The 21,032-nt window shown below is 34.6% G+C and overlaps 1 protein-coding gene across 2 annotated transcripts in view; it reads right to left on the bottom strand.

The window, feature by feature from the left end:
* The window catches only part of CDH12 (cadherin 12), a 352,791-nt gene that overhangs the window by 162,912 nt on the left and 168,847 nt on the right, over positions 1 to 21,032 (bottom strand). The window contains exons 3-4 of one of the 2 annotated variants that reach the window (XM_053657173.1): positions 12,516 to 12,614; positions 846 to 1,140 (exon numbers count right to left, since the gene is read on the bottom strand). In XM_053657173.1, coding sequence (XP_053513148.1) covers positions 846 to 1,140; positions 12,516 to 12,614 — 394 coding nt within the window. The remainder of the gene's footprint in view (positions 1 to 845; positions 1,141 to 12,515; positions 12,615 to 21,032) is intronic. The other variant, XM_053657174.1, reaches the window with a different exon arrangement.

Below are 21,032 nucleotides of genomic sequence, written 5' to 3'. Positions count from 1 at the left end.
CTCCAAAGACTGTCGGACACAGGGAATATTAGCAACTGCTCACAGAAGAGTTTCATATTGTTGCCTGAAAGTGATGAGTAGCTTTAACGTACAAAAGTGCTAGAAACTAAATTTCACTTTGGGGAAACGTGAGGGATTGGCAGTGGTGACAGAGGAATAAACACTGTAAGTTAAAGTCGTCATTGAAGGTGGAATCCTTAAGTCATTGACTTTAAAACACATATTTCAGGGTTTTGTAAATTGTTATTGAAATGTGATCTTATATTTATTCATTATTAGTCATCACAACAATACTATGACATAATTGTGAAATTATTCTAACAATGACTGTATAATGATGTTTATTTTCTAGCGTGGCAGCTTAACTGCCACATGTGACCTGTAGCCACAAGGCAACACACCCCTTTCTGGACCACCTTCAGACTCAGATGTGGTACATGCTTTGATTATTTACTTTCAGCCAAGAATTCTAACTGGTACTTGGTGAGTGTGGTGGTGACCTCCAACTATGTAGGTATCCGGAATTGTAATTAGAATCAATTTCAGTCCAAAGTGAGTTTTGTACTTCAAGTACAAAGGAATTATATGAGTTCAGGGAAATGCAATGATTGAAAAAAAGTGAAGACTATTATATATCCTAGATATTTATGTATCTGTTTATGTATTTTGAACGCAGCAAGAAGAAAAATTAGATAGAATTTGGAAAAACTAAACAAAAATAATGGTATCTTCTATGCTGGAAGAGTAATCTTCTGGATTACAAATAAGATGTTTATATCAAGCTGCAGAAAATAAATGCGAAAAGGCCTTGTAGCAACTCATAGAATTTTGGTTTGTCTACTCACCCACAGGAGACATTTCGGGGACACTGGCAACATATGGTCCATCCAAAAACTTTGGCTCGTTATCATTAATATCCTGCACTTTGATGATGAACTCTGATTCAGGCTCCAGGGGCTTCCTGGTTTCTATGTCCACGGCCTGAGCACGAAGCGTGTAGAAAGGTTTTTCCTCTCTGTCCAGGCTCCTTATTGCATGAATATCCCCTGTAGTTTCATCAATGGTAAAAACAGTGCCAGCACCATCTCCTGAGAGGGTGTATTTAACAGTGCCCTCTCCTTTATCTAAGTCAGAATGGAGCTTTAGGAGGAAGGGGGAGAGGGAAGGAGGGAGAAGAGAGGGGGAGAGAGAGAGAGAGAATGAATGAGGCCATTAAATGACTGGTTCTAGGTTTAAAAGCCTTATTTGCAGTATACTATTTATAAGAAAAGTTAAACAAAACAATGCTTTCTACTGTTTGTCTTTATAAATACACACAAAAAAACAAAGTTTGAAAAATGTGTGGCAAGCCCCTGGATATCCCTAAAACTACATTCACCTTTTAATCTACTTGACTTATCCCAGAGATAGATCACATATCTATCCATCGTTTCAGTCTTCTTTCAATCACATTTTTTCTTAATATATTGCAGAGATCAGAAACCAAGTGTCTAAATGCATCAGCATGCATTAAATACAACTATTTTGAATATTTGCACTATTCACTCCTTTTATACACTTTTGGGGGACATTTTATTAAAAATGCACAAACCTTAAGTGTACTTATTGGTTCATCTTAAATAATTATTTTTAAAAAGATTTTATTTATTTATCTTTAGAGGGGAAGGGAAGGAGAGAGGGAGAGAAATATCAGTGTGTGATTTCCGCCTGTGTGTCCCCTGCTGGGAACTGGCCTGCAACCCAGGCATGTGCCCTGACTGGGAATCAAACTATGATCCTCTGGTTCACAGGCCCGTGCTCAATCCACTGAATTACACCGTATATTCTCTAAATATCCTGAAGATAGAAATCAAGAATCTGAATTGAGTGGGAGACAAAGTAAAGGAACTCAGAAAACATTGGGTCTTTCCATTGGAAAGGAGAGGAAAGGTTTGGCAGACAAGGAGAGCTTTGTCTCACATGACACAGGTATCTCATCTTAACCAATTGACTTGCATTGAGTTATTGCAAGTCATTGAATATTACTCAATAACCCATCCAAATGATGGGTAGGATCACTGGTTATTCTTTCATATTCACAGAAACATGCTTGCTCTAATTTACTCGCTATATTTGAAAACAGAAAAGAGTTTTGAACTTCTGCTAATTCCTTCTGAAATCCAACACTTACAATTCACTATTGTAGCATGAAAAAGGATAAATATAAATGTTATCAGTTAGAGGAACGAAGAGGAGAGATATTGTTATTGTAATATAGTAAGTCATGGTTTTTCAGATGGGAATCCAAGAACTGATGGAAGATAGATCTAATCTTAGGAATCTATAAATTGTTCAAATGAATAGATATGTGTTATACTTATTAAACTATAGAAATGTTGCTTTATATGCAACTATTTAATCATATGTATAGTCATAAATGTATTTTGTAAATAGTTAACGTAAATTTAAAAAATATGTAGTATTCTTATAAATAAACTATTACTTTTCATTCATATGCTGATTTAAAATGTTTTAAATCATTCTCATTCATTTGGATACAGCCTCTGATTTCAACTTCCAAGTTTTTATACTTAAAAGCTCATTTCAGCCAACTGATCAGTCAAAGAAAATGTGTTAAACTTTTAAAATTTCCGTAGCTATTTGGGCTGTGCTTTAAAATTTGCAGACAACCATAGCTCTTGTGCACAATTTTGGGTAAGAATGAGTTCTTTTTGTTAATGGTTCAACACCAAAAAAAATTTGAAAGTATTTTAAGTTATAGAAATATACTTTGACAAATAGACTTTCTGGTGTTAGAGAATGAAAAAACAATAATGATATGTAGGGGACCATTTTGCATAGTGTGGAAAGGTAGCTCAGCACCCACATGGAAAACCAGTGGGAAGCAAGTAGGCACACAGGACCATGCCCATGGAGAGGTTTTCCCATAGGGAATCAGGCCTGCATTGTACCTAGGCTGCTATGAGAGTTGCTTTTGCTAAAACTCCCTCACCCTGAATTGAGTTACAGTAAGCACCCAGCAAGGGCTTACTGTAACTTCCTAAGATCTGTGCTAAACCTCCCAAGTACGGAGTGTAACCAGTTCAACCATTTTCCCCCTTGGTCTGCAACATCCTTCTCTTTGAAGTAATTAGCAACATTCTTTCCTTTATTATCTGTAAAAGGTAATCACCTGCAGCAAACCTGTGCACAGTAAATGAGGACCATCCTCAATGTAATGGACCCAGAGAAGCAATAAAAGCTTGTCCAGGCAGGGGCCGGGGCTCTCTCACCTTCTCTCTCACTTAGAAAGCGGCCATGCTATCTCTTTTTCTTTTTTCTCCAAAGGATTTCTGTAGTCCGTGTGTATTAGCTCATAGCAACCGCAACACACCCGTGCCCTGCCGGCCAGAATCCACATCAATGATACACTAAATTTTGATTTTTCTTTAAAAGTTTTTTGTATATTTTACTCATGTCTAAGAAAAATGCTGTGAATGATAGAAGAAATTTCTCACCCTGTCCCCTAAGTCTTTAAAAACTTCTCTGAAGCATAGGAAGTTTCAAGCATAAAGTCAAACTGCAGATAAATTTCCTTCGAACTTAAGAATTTCAAATTACAAATTTAAACCACACCATTAAAGTTATCCAACACACTGTGGATTCCTTTTGCTTTTAAAGTTATCTAAAGATATGAGACAGGCAAAAGCTCAATGCAAAAGCAATGGCTTTATAAACTGCATCCATTTTGCCAACGGTTCAAAAAATATGTGGTAATATTGTGGAAACCAAATGAAAATTCTAAATAGGTTTTACAATGTGATCCAAGTAGTTAAAAAAAACTTCATTTAGCTAAAATCAAAACAGTTTTCTATTCAAGCTAACGTAATAAAAAAGCAAATGTGTTTTCAGCTCTATCCAAAATTCAAATTAAATTCAGTTCTTTCTTCTTCCTCTTCTACCTTTTCCTTCTAATTTAAATCTGAGTTGTATAGAGATTAAAACTTCAAAGAAGCCCCAGCTGGTGTAGCTCAGTGGCTTGAGTGTGGGCCTGTGAACCAGACATTCAAGGTTCGATTCCCAGTCAGGGCACATGGCTAGGTTGCAGGCTGGTTACCTGTAGGCCAGTTCCCAGCAGGGGACGCACGAAAGGCAACCATACACTGATATTTCCCTCCCTCTCTCCTTCCCTTCCCCTCTAAAGATAAATAAATAAAATATTTAAAAATTTTCAAAGAAATATGTGAAGAAAATACATTAAAATATGAACTAAAAATAAACTTGATGAATGTAAAACTTATCAGACGATTAGAATTTTGTACTAGTCACTGCAAGATAATAACTTAGATTACATACAGTAAATTGCATTGGCAGGCAGTACTCAAAATTAGTTAATCAGAGTTAAGTCAAGCACTTGGGTGACTGGCCTAAACTAGAGGTGTTTTTCCACAATCAATTCTAATATTGAATAAGTGAGGTTTTTCTGATGGTGGGTATTACAGAATTTTCTTCATATCACATATAAAATAATTTCAATACAGAATATTAAAAAGTTAAAATTCCTTTCAGTCTCTTATTTATAGATAACTTCCTTGATCATTTTTACACACTTTCAGTTATATTTATATATAAATAAATGTAAATAAGTATATACATATCTGAAATGATACATATATATAAGCGTATTCATATATCTTCTTATATTTGCATATCATTTTTCTGGCTATGAATGCATATATGCATAATATTTAAGAATAATGAGTGAGTCTATACTTTCAATAATAATATAGTATAGTAATTTCTCATTGTCATTTGAAATTATTCAAAATTAATTTTTAATATCTGTATTGTATTCATTTAAGGAAGTCATTGAGTTTTGCCTATCCTTTTATAAACAATGTGATGAATGTGTGTGTTCTACTGTTTAGTTTCTTAAAATAAAAAGGGTAATTTCCAAGATCAAAATCATGATAATTGTTGCAAAATTTTTTGAATCTTGAATGATTCCAGAAATTGACATCTATAGATGAATTTTTAAAAATCTTTTAGCAAGGCGATTTGATTCAGGTTCAACTTACACTGCAAAGCTACTTCTTAGTTCATGTCTGTAACTAAGGGAGGGGTACAGAAGGAGGATTCTTGTGCTTTGGTTCATCTTTGGGTTGTGTTAACTAGAAAGATCACATGATGCCGTCTTATACAGGGGCTTTAAGCTACAGATTCAGCAAAATAGCAATTCAAGCATAGCCACTTAAAAATAACAATAAGCAATGTTTTTTATAATGTTTTCAATAATTTTTAAAAAGTTGTTTCTGAGTAAGTGCTGACTGTATTTACTGACTGAATCAGCCAACTCCAATAAAATCATCATTTAGTATTGACATTTAAAATAAAATTTATCCAAGAAACAGAGTTCCATAAATGATAGATGTGGAAACATGCAGTGTACAGGCAGTTGCTTTGTAGAAGTGGTGTTGTTATTTTCTGATGTTCTCCAAGTCATTTCCCATGGAGCGTGAAAATGAAATGACAGAAGAGGCTTGAGAAAGACACTAAGGACTAGCTGCAGAGTGTAAGTGAAACTGAATTCTAGTCCTTAAAATTTGAGTAAGCTAATCTAAATGTAAGTATTTACTAGCACTGCTCTGATTGTATTTTAGATACTGCTTCACAGAGAAGGAATTCATTCTTCTTTGCCCTGGGTTGAAGAGTGCACGTAAGAATAGAAAATGCTTTTATATTATGCCCGGCAGTGATTTTATTTTCATTTGCTCTTTGCAAGGGTAGGGGCAGTGTCTAGGCCTGGGGAGAGAATGGATTCTGTTGAAAGGAGAAATTGTTTTATTTACATACAGGATGTGTTCAGCTAAACTGGCAAAAATGAGCATAAGACAATTTTATGTGAGTTTCTTCGGCTGAAATAATTTTATTATGTACAAAACAAACGGCTTTTGCTAGATTCTTCTTGGTGAACTTAAAAAAAAAAGAACTTCGTATTTCTTTTTTTGTAGTTGCTTACTTTCCTGTTAATGCCAGTTCTATGCCCAAGAACATCACAGCAGCAACTGGATAAACTACAAAACCATCAGTTGTTGTTTTTTTTTAATGCATTGCTTATTGACAAAAGAAGACTAGACCCAAAGATGATTTATAAGTCTATGCAGTGCAAAAATTCTGTCTTTCTGCAGCCACTAAATGCTCAGGAATATTCTACATCTATTCAGTTCTGCTCCTGGAGGAGACTCATTTTTTCTTCCTAGCTTAATGGTTGCTATCTGAGCAAGAATACTACTTTACAAAGTTAGGAATTCCCTTCCACAGCCCAGTGAGAGCCAAGAACTCCCTTACCTGGGTTAGAGACCCAAAGCTATTTGTCAGCTGAAAATATTTCACCTTCTATTTAAGAAAGTAAAAATCAATTTCAAAAAGCCTGCATTTCCCAGAGGTGTGCCAAGGAAGAGTGAAGAAGAACAAAGGCCGTTTGCAATTCTTGGGAGCAACAAAAGCGAAAGTCTTAGGATACATTCATTATGCATCCTGTTGTTAGAAGACACAGCAGGACCAAAACTGAGTCACTTGTGCTAAGTAAGCCCCACATCACTAAACCAAGTCAATGCCTAAGTCAATACCTAACCTAAGGCAGCCTCAACCTCTCTCAGGAATGTAACCTCACCTAGTCAAGCAGGAATTACCTGGTCAGCACTGGAGAGGTAATCCACCATATAGGATATCCTTTCCCCTTAGGTGGGTGACCTTGCCTGAGACAATTAGTACTTTGCTAACATAATTTCTTTTTACTACACCCATTCCATGATTTAAAAAACTTTTATTTTCTGCAGTTTCACAGAACTCCTTTACATTTGCTACACAGGAAGCTGTCTGGAATGAAGTCCATTTAATCTTTCAATGTACTCAGTTAAATTTTTGTTATTTAACAATGCTATAGAAAAAATGCTATTCACCTGATTTTCTTTTCAATCTTGTTTTTTGGCCTTAAATGTTGCATGTGTGGTTGTATATGAGCATCCGAAAATGAACTAGTTTTCCAGATTGTCATATTTCACAATGTAAAATATGTTAGCTCACCCAGATTACCATATATCATTTGGGGGTGCCACATTATATTAATAGATGTTTCTGTAAAAGTCCAAGAGGTCATTGGCATGGCACCTGAATTTGAAAGGAAAAGTATTGAAGAGAAGGTTAAAATAATTTTTTACCACATTTCCAAAGTTGTGGAACATTTTCCTCTGAGCCATGATTTAGGTAACAAAACATTTCCAGACAATAAACTTTTTTGACCCAACCGTCAGTGATGGAATCTTTCTTTGAAACAAAAGTGAATTTTATGTATGATTTCAACTGGTTATTTTTTGGAACTGGGTAGATATGTATGTTTTATTCTAGATTTAAGATAAATGACAAAAATTTATGGGTCATTAATAATAATAACACATTATAACAAATGTATATTTGTTGTTAATTTGTTATTAGTAGTTACTAGTTCTCTACATTATTACTCATATTATTAGCCTTTACTTAATACCAGTCACTGTGTAATAAATTTTATAAGCTTTATTTAATTTTCACACTAGTAAGTGATGTACTAACAACATAGAGCTGATCAAAGAAGTCTTTTTAAATAAATTTTAATGGTTCAAAATGTAAAATTTAAATTTCAGAAACGATGTGGTCTACCCTAACTACATTGCATATGCCTTTAATAAAGCATTCAGATTCAAATCTTAACTCTAATGTAAAACATAGACTGATCCAAAATCCATGATCATGTGCACCAGGCATTTGGGGTTAAAACTGCAAGCCCATTTATTCTTACCTGGATGTTATTGTGGAAGTTACTAGATCTATTTGGGTGTCAGAATCCTCATATGTAAAATATGGATTCTAATAGTTATATCATAAAATTTGGAGGACATTGTATTTAACTTCATAGCATCCATTTTCCTTCATTTCTCTCTATTTACATTCAGATGAGTACAGCAAGATTTGTTTCCATTTATATTAATTTATATTCATAGGCACGAGAAAACTAATTGGATACAAAATAATGACAGAAAACTCTATTGAGCTTCTACTACTTCCTAGACAACTTTCCGATGGCTCTGGAAGTCTAAAACCACTTTATTGTTCAGAACAATGAGTACAATCTCACACTTATCCTTATTTTGCAGCTACAGAAATTGAGGAACAGAGAAGCGACTTTCCCTGAAGTTAAGCAAATAGAAAGATACAAAGCTGAGATTGAAGTCACTTACTCTAACCCTGTACACCCTCGGGACTTACAGTTAAACCAAATCAACTCTTTAAATTTGGTTAATGTAATGTCATATGTCTTCACTTTCAGAACTAGGTCTCTCTTGAAAACGATGACAAAAGAAATCATTGAATCTTTGGTTAGAGAATCAGATTAGCGGCTGATACAAGCTACTCAGAATTGGTTTTGTGACATCGGTTTCAGCAAAACTAGATTGTATTATTATGGATGCATTAATGAAAATAGGTTAATTAAAAATGCTTTGCACTGCCAATTATTGATTCCAAGAGACACCAGAATAGAAAACATTACTTAGTCCTTCCTCTTAAGGAGACAGGAGCCCAGTTGGGAACAATATGGGTCATAACAAGAAAAATATTCACTCAAAACGGTATCTTTGTAAGGTTTTGTGCTTCTCAGTTCACACTTTTCTACTGAAAAATTCAGTAAACATATATTATATATCTTAAAAAGCATGTGTTTTATTTAAAACATAAAGCAATATATTTGCAGTTAGGAATATTCTGATAATATACAAGGTATCAAATATATATTTGGAATAATTAATTTTCATCTAGAAAAGTGTGAATGATATTGATGGTGTACAAAATATACTTTTATATTAAAATTTCAGTTACACCTCAGTTATTTCTGTTTCTGCATATTATTTATACCATAATTTGCTTTGAAACATACAGACACCTATTATGTTAAACACATAATGGAGTAACTCCATCCAGTTAGAGAAACAGTCATCAACATGCATCCATTTTCTCTCACAATTAACTAATGACCATGCAAGTAGACATGGGCATGCATATGAGGACATTTAGGTGTGTTTGTGTTTACAGATTGTGTGTGGGGAAAAAAGGAGAATAAAAGAGTATGTGTGTTTTCTTGTGCTCACATACACACATTTGTTTCCAAACTGAGTGAAAAGCTAAGTAGATATGCCCACTGTGAAGTGATGCTCTTAAGAATGCAATCGGAAATTACATTATCTGCTTATTTTCAAGGGTGGTTTGAAGGTGACCCATTTTCTGCTGCATGCATTACTGTAGGGATTGCTTTATGTTTTAATCCCAAAGCCACCTCATGGAAGCCTTTTATTTCCTTTTCTCACTTTCTAATACCTGCTTTAAATGGATTTTGAAAGTATAATATTACAAACACAGAAAAAATAAATCCATGTATAAGTTGTGCTCTTTTTTTCCTTGTATAATGAGTCAAGCTGTTTTATGTCAAATTTCCTGTTTAGTATTCATATGTCTCAACCTTATACACATAAATAGTATCTTATTTGTATAGTGTTTAGGAATTAAATATTCATTTTTTCCCAAAAGTAAGAACATGAGTAATCTTAATGCTACATTTCAATATATTAATAAGAAAAAGAAACAGTGATGTCTGTGTAAGAAATTCAAACTGCGGTAAGTTGAATCTTGTATCTGAACGTTGGTTAGCCACAGATTTCTGTTTTAAAGCTCTCATTATAGACACATTAAAGAAGGAATCATTCTCAGGGTTCACTAGTTTCCCACTAGGGTTAATAGGATTCCAAGTAAATCTCCAAAGATATAATAGTTCCACTTTGACTTCAAATATATAAATAAAAACACATTATTGAAAAAAAAATAAAGACATCCCTAACAGATGCTGAAACCTCAATTTTGACTGCTTTTAACAAATACATATTATTGTATGCTTTCGTAAAATAAATTGATTTCAGGCTACTGAATTTATAGAGTTTAAAGTTTTTTGATGAGAAATTCTGGATTATAAAAGCAGCTGCTTAATTTGATATCAAGCAATACCTTAAGTGATAGATAAATCTCTCAGTGTTCTACTATTTTTCAAAAGATACTGAATTGCTTTGTTATTAAAATTTCCTAGCAATTTATGGAATCTATGGAATTGAGCATGTGTGTGTGTTTGTACCACCATTGACCCAAGCTAACACAAATAGTATAGAGTGTATAGTTGTATTATTTCCAAAATTAAAACATAGTTTATTTACTGATCTCTATTCTTTCCTTTTTATAATTTTCAGCTCTCTGTATATCACTGGTTATTGTATTATTGTAGATCATAAAGCTATTGCATACTTAATAGAAAACTAAATCCAAATCAAATCTTAATTCTCAATTATGATTGAATTCAGACACATGGGGTGGTAAGCAGGATTCTACCATTTTGCCCAAGATTTCTCCCCCTTGGGTATATATACACTCTCCGCACAATCTCCAACAAAGTGAAGTCTATGGATTCAACTCTATGGTTATCCTGGGTGGGGCTGACCTAACCACAGATCACCTTTACATGCAAAAGTCTTTTCCTGGGTGTAGAAAGAAGAAGTCACAGACACATACCCCAGCTGACTTAGAAGAACACAAACACGCATGTTGATAATTGCTGATACAGGTGGGTGACCTAGAAGAGTTGAGGGCAGTCCTCACATCACTGCTGGCACTAGAAATAGGTTTTCAGTCGTAAAATGGCAAGAAAATAAATTCTGCCAATGGTGTGAATGAGATCGAAAGCTGATTTGTCCCCTAGGCTCATGAGAGAAAAACAACTCTGCTGACGCTTTGGTTTCAATTTTGTGAGACCCTGAGCAAAGACCCCTGACCTGCTATTCTGCATTTCCACACGCAGAACTATGAGTTAATAAATGGATGCTGTTTTCACCTGCTAAGTTTTGTGGGAGTTTGTTAGGCAGCAACAGAAAACTAGTATATATAGTTAATTAGAGAAGGCTAATATTGTTATATTGTTTAAAAATATTCATAATAGCCTCGCCTGGAGCACAGTACTTATACAAATATTCATAACCAATTTATCTCCTGATTATGTTCCCCATTTTTCTGACACATTATTTAATTTGTTTGCTTCTTTAATTTTCCTTGCCAGTATCCTAAATCCACTATTTCTAGTAAACACATCTGCTCCTCCCTTTGTATATGTGATCCTGAAACAATCCATCCTGTAAATCTAATGTTGTTAATTACTGCATTTTATCCCCTTGGCCATACTATGGGCAGACATGCCAGGTCTGGCCAAGGTCAGAATCTGCCCTTCTGGTCAGCCAAAAAGTCTGTGCGTGACCACTAAGATAGATAATCCATGTGCCCTGGACAATATAATGGAAGCACAATGGAAATAGAAGAAAATGAAGTCTACACGCAAAGGGAGACTAAAATAAGAGAGATAAAGAAAAGAGAGAAGGAATAGTTGTGATGACATTATGTCAATTCCAAGGTGCATTCTAACTTTTCTACATAGAAGGAACTAAAAATCTTCTACCCAGAACCTATTTTTTCAATCATATAAAGGAATCTTGCTAAGTTCCCCCAAAGCAGAACTATCTACTTTCTTTTGCCATGCAATAGTCATTGTTAAATGCTGATCGTGTTCAAGTGCTATGGATTTGGGGACAAATCAAACACTAAGTCCCCAAAGATCAACAAATCTAGTCCATATCAAAATTAGTTAAAAAAAGGAAATGTAGCAGATTTTACTATTCTACTAATTCACCCTTTGTACAATCTGAAACAAGTCTGCTTTCTCTTTTAGATCAGAGTGAAATGCATGCCAATTTTAACTTTTGAATGAGGGAAGAGGAGGCAAATGATCTGGTGTGTGGTGAGCTCAGGGTGGAGGGCAGCACTTGCAGCATGTAAATCATTGAAGAAGCCCAAAGAATGTGTTGACTGACTCACTACAGACCGCTTGTGGCACAGGTCTACTCCCGCCATTCAAGTAATAACAGTTAATTAAACTCAAACCAAATACAGAGATTTGGTAATTTGATCACACTCTGTACCAGTATTCTCTAAGCTAGCCATTCTAAGCCTTTTTTTAAACATGGAATTTTATAAAAGGAAATCTTAGCAGCTCCATCATTTTGCAAAATATATGTTGAATGAAGCAGGGTCATTGTTCGCAGTCCCCTTCCCCAATTCATAATCATAGCTACACACTGGAACACTTCACAATTCATAGATCATATTTGACATTTTCTGATTGAACCTTTGTGAACCCACAATTTACCTTCTGCCCAAGCCAGTCCCCCGTGCTTTGTGGGGAAACACTGTGCTGAACATGATTTTACTTGAATTCTAATTTTTTCATTCTTCTTACATAAAGAGTGCACAAATAATACTGTATTTTAGTTTCAAACAGGCTTCATTTATTGCCTTATAAAATGTTGAGTACTTTTAGTTCTATGATCCTTCTATTCTTGAAGGTATAGGAGACTCACCATCCATTTTACATCCTGAAGGCTTCTCTGAGAAGGTGCCATATCATTAGTTGGTTTCGAGTACACACTTGTTACTAATGGTGCTTGAAATGTATTGGCCTTGTTCAGAAAAGGAGAATAATAAGTCATATGAGCAGTCAGCTCCAATATCAGTTCATATACAAAAATTCCTTTAAAAGCTGCATAACAAGTTTAGGCTAGAACTATTCCATGACCCTCTACTGACCAGTCCAGCTCATTTCATAATTCCTTCCTGGAGAGAATGACCACTCAGGCTGTCACCCAATTAAGTTGATCATAGGCAACTATTAAACCAGATGGAAATACTTTGGAGACGTGTTCCAAAAATATTGTTAATGCAATTTGAATTGTTAAGAAAAGGAGCTAGAGATAAGAAGAAGAAGGAGGAGGAAGAGGAGGAAGAAAAGACGAAGGAGAAGGAGAAAACATGGTATTAATGAAATCAATGGCTTTTGTCATGACATAAAATCAGGCCTTGGGATTCGAAATTCCCTAGGAGAACATTGTTTAAATTACTTCTTTTCACAAATGAGGAAATTAAGAACCAGAAAGCCTAAGTGATTTTTCTCAATATTATAGAGGTAGTTAATTACAGAAATCAAAATAGAAACTGGGTTATCCAACTCTTTGCCCAGAGTTCTTTCCATTAAACCAAGTAAAATTACCTACTCCCACTTTGGGGCTATGTAGCAATAAAATCAACCTTATAGTGTTTAATGAATCAAAATTTTATGTGCCTATTTTAAACGTTTAACAGTAAAATAAACTTACTTTTGTGATGGTTGCAGATAAGACAAATTTACATTAAATGTACTTTATGATTTCATATGTAAATGTGTAACAGGATTTATATGAAGACAAAGTCAGTACCACTGAAAGGCATCAGGGACTAAGAAGAGATCGATGCTGATCTTAAAATGCACCACATCAATTTCAAGGTCCATTAGCAACACAGGAAAAGTAACACGGAGTAAAATTGAACAAGGCCAATGAGTAGACTTAAGCTTTATTATTAGACTTGGGTATGTGTGTCGAGAACATTACAGATCAAATGAAATGGGATCATTTGGTTATTTAAAATTATACTAATCTTTTCTATGTAAATAATTTATAGAGATGTACTAATCATTTTACAAACATTGTCTTCTTTGAAATCATTAATAATCTTTTCCACCTTAGCAATGAGAATGAGGAACCTGAAGCTTGAGATATTAATTAGGTCTCTGATATATCACAACCCAGAAGTTGAGGGGCTGGAAACAAAACTCGGGTGGACTAACTTAGTCTAAACAGTGAGTTATCTATCCCTTTTGCTGTGTTCTTCATTGTACTGTAACCTATTTTTTTCAACAAAAAAGGGAATCTCCCCCCCATTTAACCTTTTTAAAGCCCCCAAACCTGTAGACATGAAAAAGCAGTAATGGAAAATATTTTCTGCACTTTACATTTTTTATCACATGTTATATTTTGTGGAACATAAAATTTTATGAAACTGTAGTTACATGCTTGAAATGGATTTTAAATCTCTTCATTTTCCATGTCACAAGCAAGAGCTGTAAAGCTGAAAAGTTAAAGCTGCAATATAATTCATCTTATCCATAAATAGTTGACTATACATTATGCAGTTTTGAAGTAAACAATGATAGATAAGACTAAGAATTATATTTCTTCATGGAAAGCTATGTGAAAATAGTTAGAGATGCCATGACATGACTGTCATTAAGTCATCTGAACATAGAGAGGAGACTCTGAGTTCCCTACTTTTACATGCAATAAATGTGTATAGTTGGTTCAATGAGTAAAATTTTATTTTTTTAATGAGGACATGAATGTTTCTTTTTCACTCTCCTTATTATATATGAAAGTGTCAAATGATACATATATTATAACAGTAGTTTTTGTTTGCATTTCAAATACAAAAAAACCCCAAATCTGTAATTTTCAAGCTTACAGATTATACGTAAATTAGTGTACCTTATTGTTTGGGAATATTTAAAAAGCTCCAGTCCTCACACTCTGCCTTGTTGTTTTTAATTTGAAATAAGAATTTAAAAAGTCATTACATGATATAAAGTCTCTTATGGACTGTGCTTACACTTTCTTAGCAAGAAATTGTTATAAAAATTGAGCTTTAAAAAAGGAGTGTTTTTTTAACTAATTTAATCAGGTAGATTGAGCTTAAATACAAGGTCAAGGCCGTGTGTGAAAGGGACAGAAAGGAGTTTCAATGTTCGGGGTTTAAATGGTGCTTTACATTTTCTATACTATTTAACTGTATTTTTCCCTCCCTGACCCAGCGCATTTCTCTTGTGTCATTAGAATGAATATCCCAGGTGAGGCACAGTTGGTCTCCTGAAAAGCTAAGCCACCTTTGGTACATTATCTGGCACCATACTTTCTACTTTTCTTTGTTCTTTTATTTCTCATGGTAAGTTGAAAGACTTATATTTGCAATATTTTATGTGCCTGTAAAACATTTTTTAAAACATCACATTCATTAAATTAAATACTTAACCATAAAAGGGATCTTAGTTCTCCATTTCCATTCACAGAGCTTAGATGGACTGCTTCTCCCATTTAGAGTTTGCGGTTGAGTGTTTGCAGGGAATTCTTTATTAAAGCAATAGCAGCTATTGATTGATTTCTTCTTGAAAAAAGCTAACTTTGATTTACTAAGCTTTCTTAGCTGTCTCTCCTTTGTTCTTTTTCAAGTATCAATTAATTTAGACATTGTTCCACCATAAGAAAATTGTTCAAAAGCCTCCAGATGTTTTTTGTTACATACTTTTATTCTGGTCTTAAACATGAAGCATGGGCATTTAAAACGCAAACTGGAGGTAGCGTCTTCTAACATTCCCATCACATCTAACATTGTATGATTCAAAGCACGAGTCTAAGAGCAAATAAAAATGGACTCTTGTTCTCCATTCAGAATGCAAACCCACTGATCCATCCCTTCAGTTTTGATGTCCTATCAGTTCACACACACTGTTTTCACAAGAAATATGATTTGATCTGAGAAGAACTGCAGCTGCCTGAAACATATATTCCCAGAATGTGTCTCTAAGTGTACTGTAGCTATTAAATGTCCTCCATAATGTCTGTGATAGATCTTACTATTAGTGAACAATACCAGTTAAAGGCATCTCTGGTCTAGCCTACAGGTCCCACCTTACTGTAGAATTTTCTAGTCATAAGTATAAATAAGTCAATCTATTAAGGTGTCTCTCAAAGCACTGAACTCAGAAATGGTTAGGACTTTCTTTTGAATTTATTTTTATTTTATGCATATACAATGTGGAATATCATTTCAAAGCAGACTTTCGAACTGAGCTACCTGAGTTTGGTGCTATGATCTTGGGCAAAATAGTTAACTTGTGCTCTGGCTGGTGTAACTCAGTGGATTGAGCGCAGGCCTGTGAACCACACAATCGCTGTTCGATTCCCAGTCAGGGCACATGCCTGGGTTGCAGGCCAGTTCCCAGCAGGGGGACACATGAAAGGCAACCATACATTGATATTTCTCTTGCTCTCTCCTTCCCTTCCCCTATAAAGATAAATAAATAAAGTCTAAAAAAAGTAGTTAACTTGTTATGTGTAAAATGGGGATAATGATGCTAGTTAATAATAATAATGTTAGTTATATAAGATAACAAAAGTTAAGTTTTATACAGATGAAAACATAAACACTACTAAGTATTAGCTACAATTTCCTTCCAACTGCTTGTTCCTATTTTCTTGTTCCCATTGTCATTGCTGTTATGACTGAGGTTTAGTCATGTTTAAACTCCTGCCTTCTTCTGCTTATGCTTAATGGTCTTCTGTTCTTTTACTTTTATATAGATAGCATGAGCCAACATTATGTGTACTCTATCTATGCCCCACGGGATACTGAGACTGGAATCTGCCTAAGATCAGTGTTCTCTGCAAGACAGAATAGGTCATGGGGTACATGTAAGTTTCAGAGAGGAAAGAACTGTTCACAGATCTATGCTTTGAGCATTAATCAAGATAAAAAAGCAAGGGACTGGACTAAACCTCTTTATTCTTGTTGTTACAACTCAATACTGGTCCATCACCATGACTGTTTCTACATATAAAGTAATCTAATTATTGTTAATGCAATGTCCACTCATAGCGTGCTAGCTGTTGCTGACTGGAAATATTGCAGCAATCAGAGGGACCCTCACATCTATGCCATATAAAAGAAGCAAAGATATTACCTTCAATGTCTGAGTGAGGCCAGAATAATGAAGGGCTATTTTTCCTGCCATGCATGTAAACAGAGCCAAGGTGCAATTCACTTTACCAGATTTTTCAGTTATGAAAGCATATTTATACTCTATTGAATACCTATTTGGTTTAAATAGAGCCTGTAGCACTTCTTACTATCAGCTAATCATTTACTTAGAATGGTTTTCTTAGATTATTAGAAAAAATAATGATCGGAAAAATTTTATTGACAATTCATATTTCTGAATATCTTATTCAGTCATTAAAAATTATTACTAATTACAGGAATTTTGAGAAAAATGCAACTTATCTGATAATTGTGGATGTCCTTTATCCAAAGATAACATGCTTACTCAAAAATATCTCCCATTTTGTAAATTAGAAAATAAATGCCAAGAGATATTACCAATGACTCATCAAATCCTACATAGCTAGAAGATAAGGAGTAAAATTACAGATATAAATGACTGCACACTCTAAATTTTCTACCTTTATTAGCTGCAACTTTCAGTAAATTATTAGTCTAAAACATCAAATCGTAAAAAAAACCCCAGCAAGGTACGCTATCTTTGATTTGACTAAGGCTACTTTTCCTTTTGGGATCTGATTGCAAAGTTGATGGTATGGCAGTCATTGCTAGTGGCCTATTCAATATTTATTCCCTCATTTTCTCCATTAATATAATTCTTCCCTGTTAATGAAATCTATTACCTATGGGTTCTTTCTTGGCTAGCAGTGTGTCTACTTAAAATGTTCATTTCCCATAGTACTTTGGAACCAGGTTGATATGGAATTCTATTTTGGCTAATGGGATAAACATGATCAAAACCTTTTGGGACTTTTAGGAAAAACTTTTTTAATGGTCACACTTCTCTGGAATGTATGTTTTGATGCTTTTATTTTACATCTCCCTCAATTTTTCCCTCTCCTTTTCCATGTTTTGCTAACATAATGGCTAGACACATAGATGCTACTTTTTGAAAATAGGGAAGAAAAGAGAAAGCTTACAGTGATAGATAGAAAAATATAAGGCCTTTTTAATGTTTTCTTGGGCCTGCTTAACCAGATCTAAGATTTCTATCTCTGTACTGTTTTTAGGTTTTGTGGGGGTTAATGTACAGGAGAAATAAATCTCTACTTGTTTATGAGATTATAATTGAGTTTATATTCCATGTCCTGAATTCTAACAGTAGATATTTTTCTTCATGCAATAGTATTTATGTTTATAAAATTATTTATAATTTATAGCAATAATCGAGTCTCTGTAAACATATATAAAAGAATCTTGAACTAATTTAATTTGCTCAATAAATACTCAATTGATAAATAGAACATAAAAATGCTCTAAAGATTGTTTAAAGAACTTAGACTATTTTTTCTTTGTTTTTAAATTTTTATTTATTTATTGTTAGATAGAGGGGAAGGGAGAGAGAAAGAGAGAGAGAGAAACATCCATGTGTGGTTGTTTCTCACATGCCCTCTACTGGGGACCTGGCCTGCAACTCAGGCATGTGCCCTGTCTGGGAACTGAACCAATGACTCTGGTTTGCAAGCTGGCACTCAGTCCACTGAGCCACACCAGCCAGGGCTAGAATGCTCTAAACACTTTTTTAATTTTATTTATTTTTTAAAATTTTTATTTAGTTATTTTTCAGGTACAGTTTTCTGTTTATTTCTGCCATCCCAGCCCAACCCTCCCCCATGCACTCCACCTCCCTCCCATTTCCATCCCCCTTGGTTATTATTGTCCCTGTGTCCTTTATACTTGTTCCTCTAAATCCCTCCCATTTTTCCCCCTTAAATTCCCTCCCCTCTCCCCTCTGGTCGCTATCCCCCTGTTCTCTATTTCAGTGTACTTGTTTTTATTTTGCTTGCTTGTCTATTTTGTTGTTTAGCTTCCTATTAAAGGTGAGATCATATGGTATTTGTCTTTCAGCCCCTGGCTTATCTCACTCAGCATAATGCTTTCCAGTTCCATCCATGTTGTTGTAAAGGGTAGTAGTTCCTTCTTTCTCTCTGCTGTATAGAATTTCATTGTGTATATGTACCACAATTTTTTATCCATTCATTTACTGATGGGCACCTAGGTTGCTCCAAATTCTTGGCTATTGTAAATTGTGCTGCTATGAACATTGTGGTGCATAATCATGTTTTAGGATTCTTAGGATATAATCCTAGCAGTGGAATTGTTAGATCAAAAGGCAGGCCAATTTTTATTTTTCTGAGAAAATTCCATACTGTTTTCCATAATGATTGTACCAGTCTGCAATTCCACCAACAGTGAACTAAGGTACCCTTTTCCCCACAACCTCTCCAACATTTGTTGTTGGTCGCTTTGTTTATGATAGCCATTCTGACTGGTGTAAAGTGGTATATCTCATTGTGTTTTTAATTTGCATCTCTCTGATAGCTAGCGATATTGAGCATTTCTTCATGTGTCTCTGGATCTTCTGTATGTCCTCCTTGGAGAAGTGTCTGTTCAAGTCCTTTTCCCATTTTTTAATCAGGTTGTTTGTCTTAGAGTGGAGTCATGTAAGTTCTTTGTATATTTTGGAGATTAAACCTTTGTCTGAGGTATCATTAGCAAATATGTTTTCCCATACAGTTGGTTGTCTTTTTAATTTAATACTGTTTTCTTTAGCCACACAGAAGCTCTTTATTTTGATGAGATCCCATTTGTTTATTCTTTCCTTTATATTCCTTGCTCTAGGGGACATATCAGTAAAAATGTTGCTGCGTGAAATATCTGAGATTTTCCTGTGGATGTTCTCCTCTAGGACTTTAATGGTTTCAAGGCTTATATTTAAGTCTTTTATCCACCTTGAATTTATTTTGGAGTATGGTGTAAGTTGGTGCTCAAGTTTCATTTTTTTTGCACGTAGCTGTCCAGTTCTCCCAAAACCATTTGTTGAAGAGGCTATCTTTACTCCATTTTATGTTATTGCCCCCTTTGTTGAATATTAATTGACTGTAGAGACTTGGGTTTATTTCTGGGCTCTCCATTCTTTTCCATTGGTCTATGTTCCTATTTTTATGCCAGTACCAGGCTGTTTTGATTACAGTGGCTTTGTAATACAGTTTGATATCAGGTATTGGGATTCCTCCTACTTTGTTCTTCTTTCTCACAGTAGCAGCTGCTATTCAGGCTCCTTTATGCTCCCATATAAATTTTTGAAGTGTTTGCTCTATGTCTGTGAAATATGACATTGGTACTTTAATAGGTATTGCATTGAATCTGTATATTGCTTTGGGTAGTATGGACATTTTGATGATGTTAATTTTTCCAATCCATGAACAAGGTATATGTTTCCATTTGTTTGCGTCTTCCTTGATTTCTTTCTTCAGGGCCGTGTAGTTTTCTGCATACAGGTCTTTTACCTCCTTAGTTAGGTTTATTCCCAGATATTTTATTTTTCTTTTTGCTATATTGAATGGGATTTTTTCCTTGATTTCTGCTTCTGCTGATTCATTGTTGGTATACAAAAATGTCTTTGATTTCTGGATATTGACTCTGTAACCCATTGTTTTGCCCAATTCATTAATTAGTTCAAGCAGTTTTTGGGTAGAGTCTATAGGATTTTCCATGTACACTATCATGTCATCTGCAAACAGTGACAGTTTTGCTTCCTCCTTTCCTATTTAGATGACTTTTATTTCCTTTTCTTGCCTGATCACTGTGGCTAAAACTTCCAATACTATATTGAATAGAAGTGGTGAAAGTGGACATCCTTGTCTTGTTCCTGATCTTAGTGGAAAAGATTTTAGTTTTTGCCCGTTGAGTATGATGTTGGCTGTAGGTTTCTCATATATGGCCTTTATTATCTTGAGGAATGCTTCCTCCATTCCCACTTTGCAAAGTGTGTTTATCATAAATGGGTGTTGTACCTTATCAAAAGCTTTTTCCGCATCTATTGATATGATCATGTGGTTTTTGTCTTTGCTTTTGTTTATGTGATGTATTATATTTATTGATTTGCAAATACTGAATCATCCTTGCATCCCTGGAATGAATCCCACTTGCTCATGGTGTATGATCTTTTTCATATATTGTTGGATGCAATTTGCCAATATTTTGTTGAGGATTTTAGCATCTATGTTCATCAGCAATATTGGCCTGAAGTTTTCTTCCTTTGTTGTGTCTCTATCTGGTTTTGGAATTAGGATGATGCTGGCTTCATTAAAACAATTGAGAGTTTTCCATCCTTCTGGATTTTTTGGAATAGTCTGTGAAGAATAGGGGTTAGTTCTTCCTTAAATGCTTTG

The sequence above is a fragment of the Artibeus jamaicensis genome, unplaced genomic scaffold, assembly GCF_021234435.1.
Source record: "Artibeus jamaicensis isolate MK-2021 breed Jamaican fruit bat unplaced genomic scaffold, CSHL_Jam_final scaffold_369, whole genome shotgun sequence".
NCBI lineage: Eukaryota > Metazoa > Chordata > Mammalia > Chiroptera > Phyllostomidae > Artibeus > Artibeus jamaicensis.
Note: the sequence above shows the minus strand (reverse complement) of the source record. Positions and strands in the feature narration are given on the sequence as shown.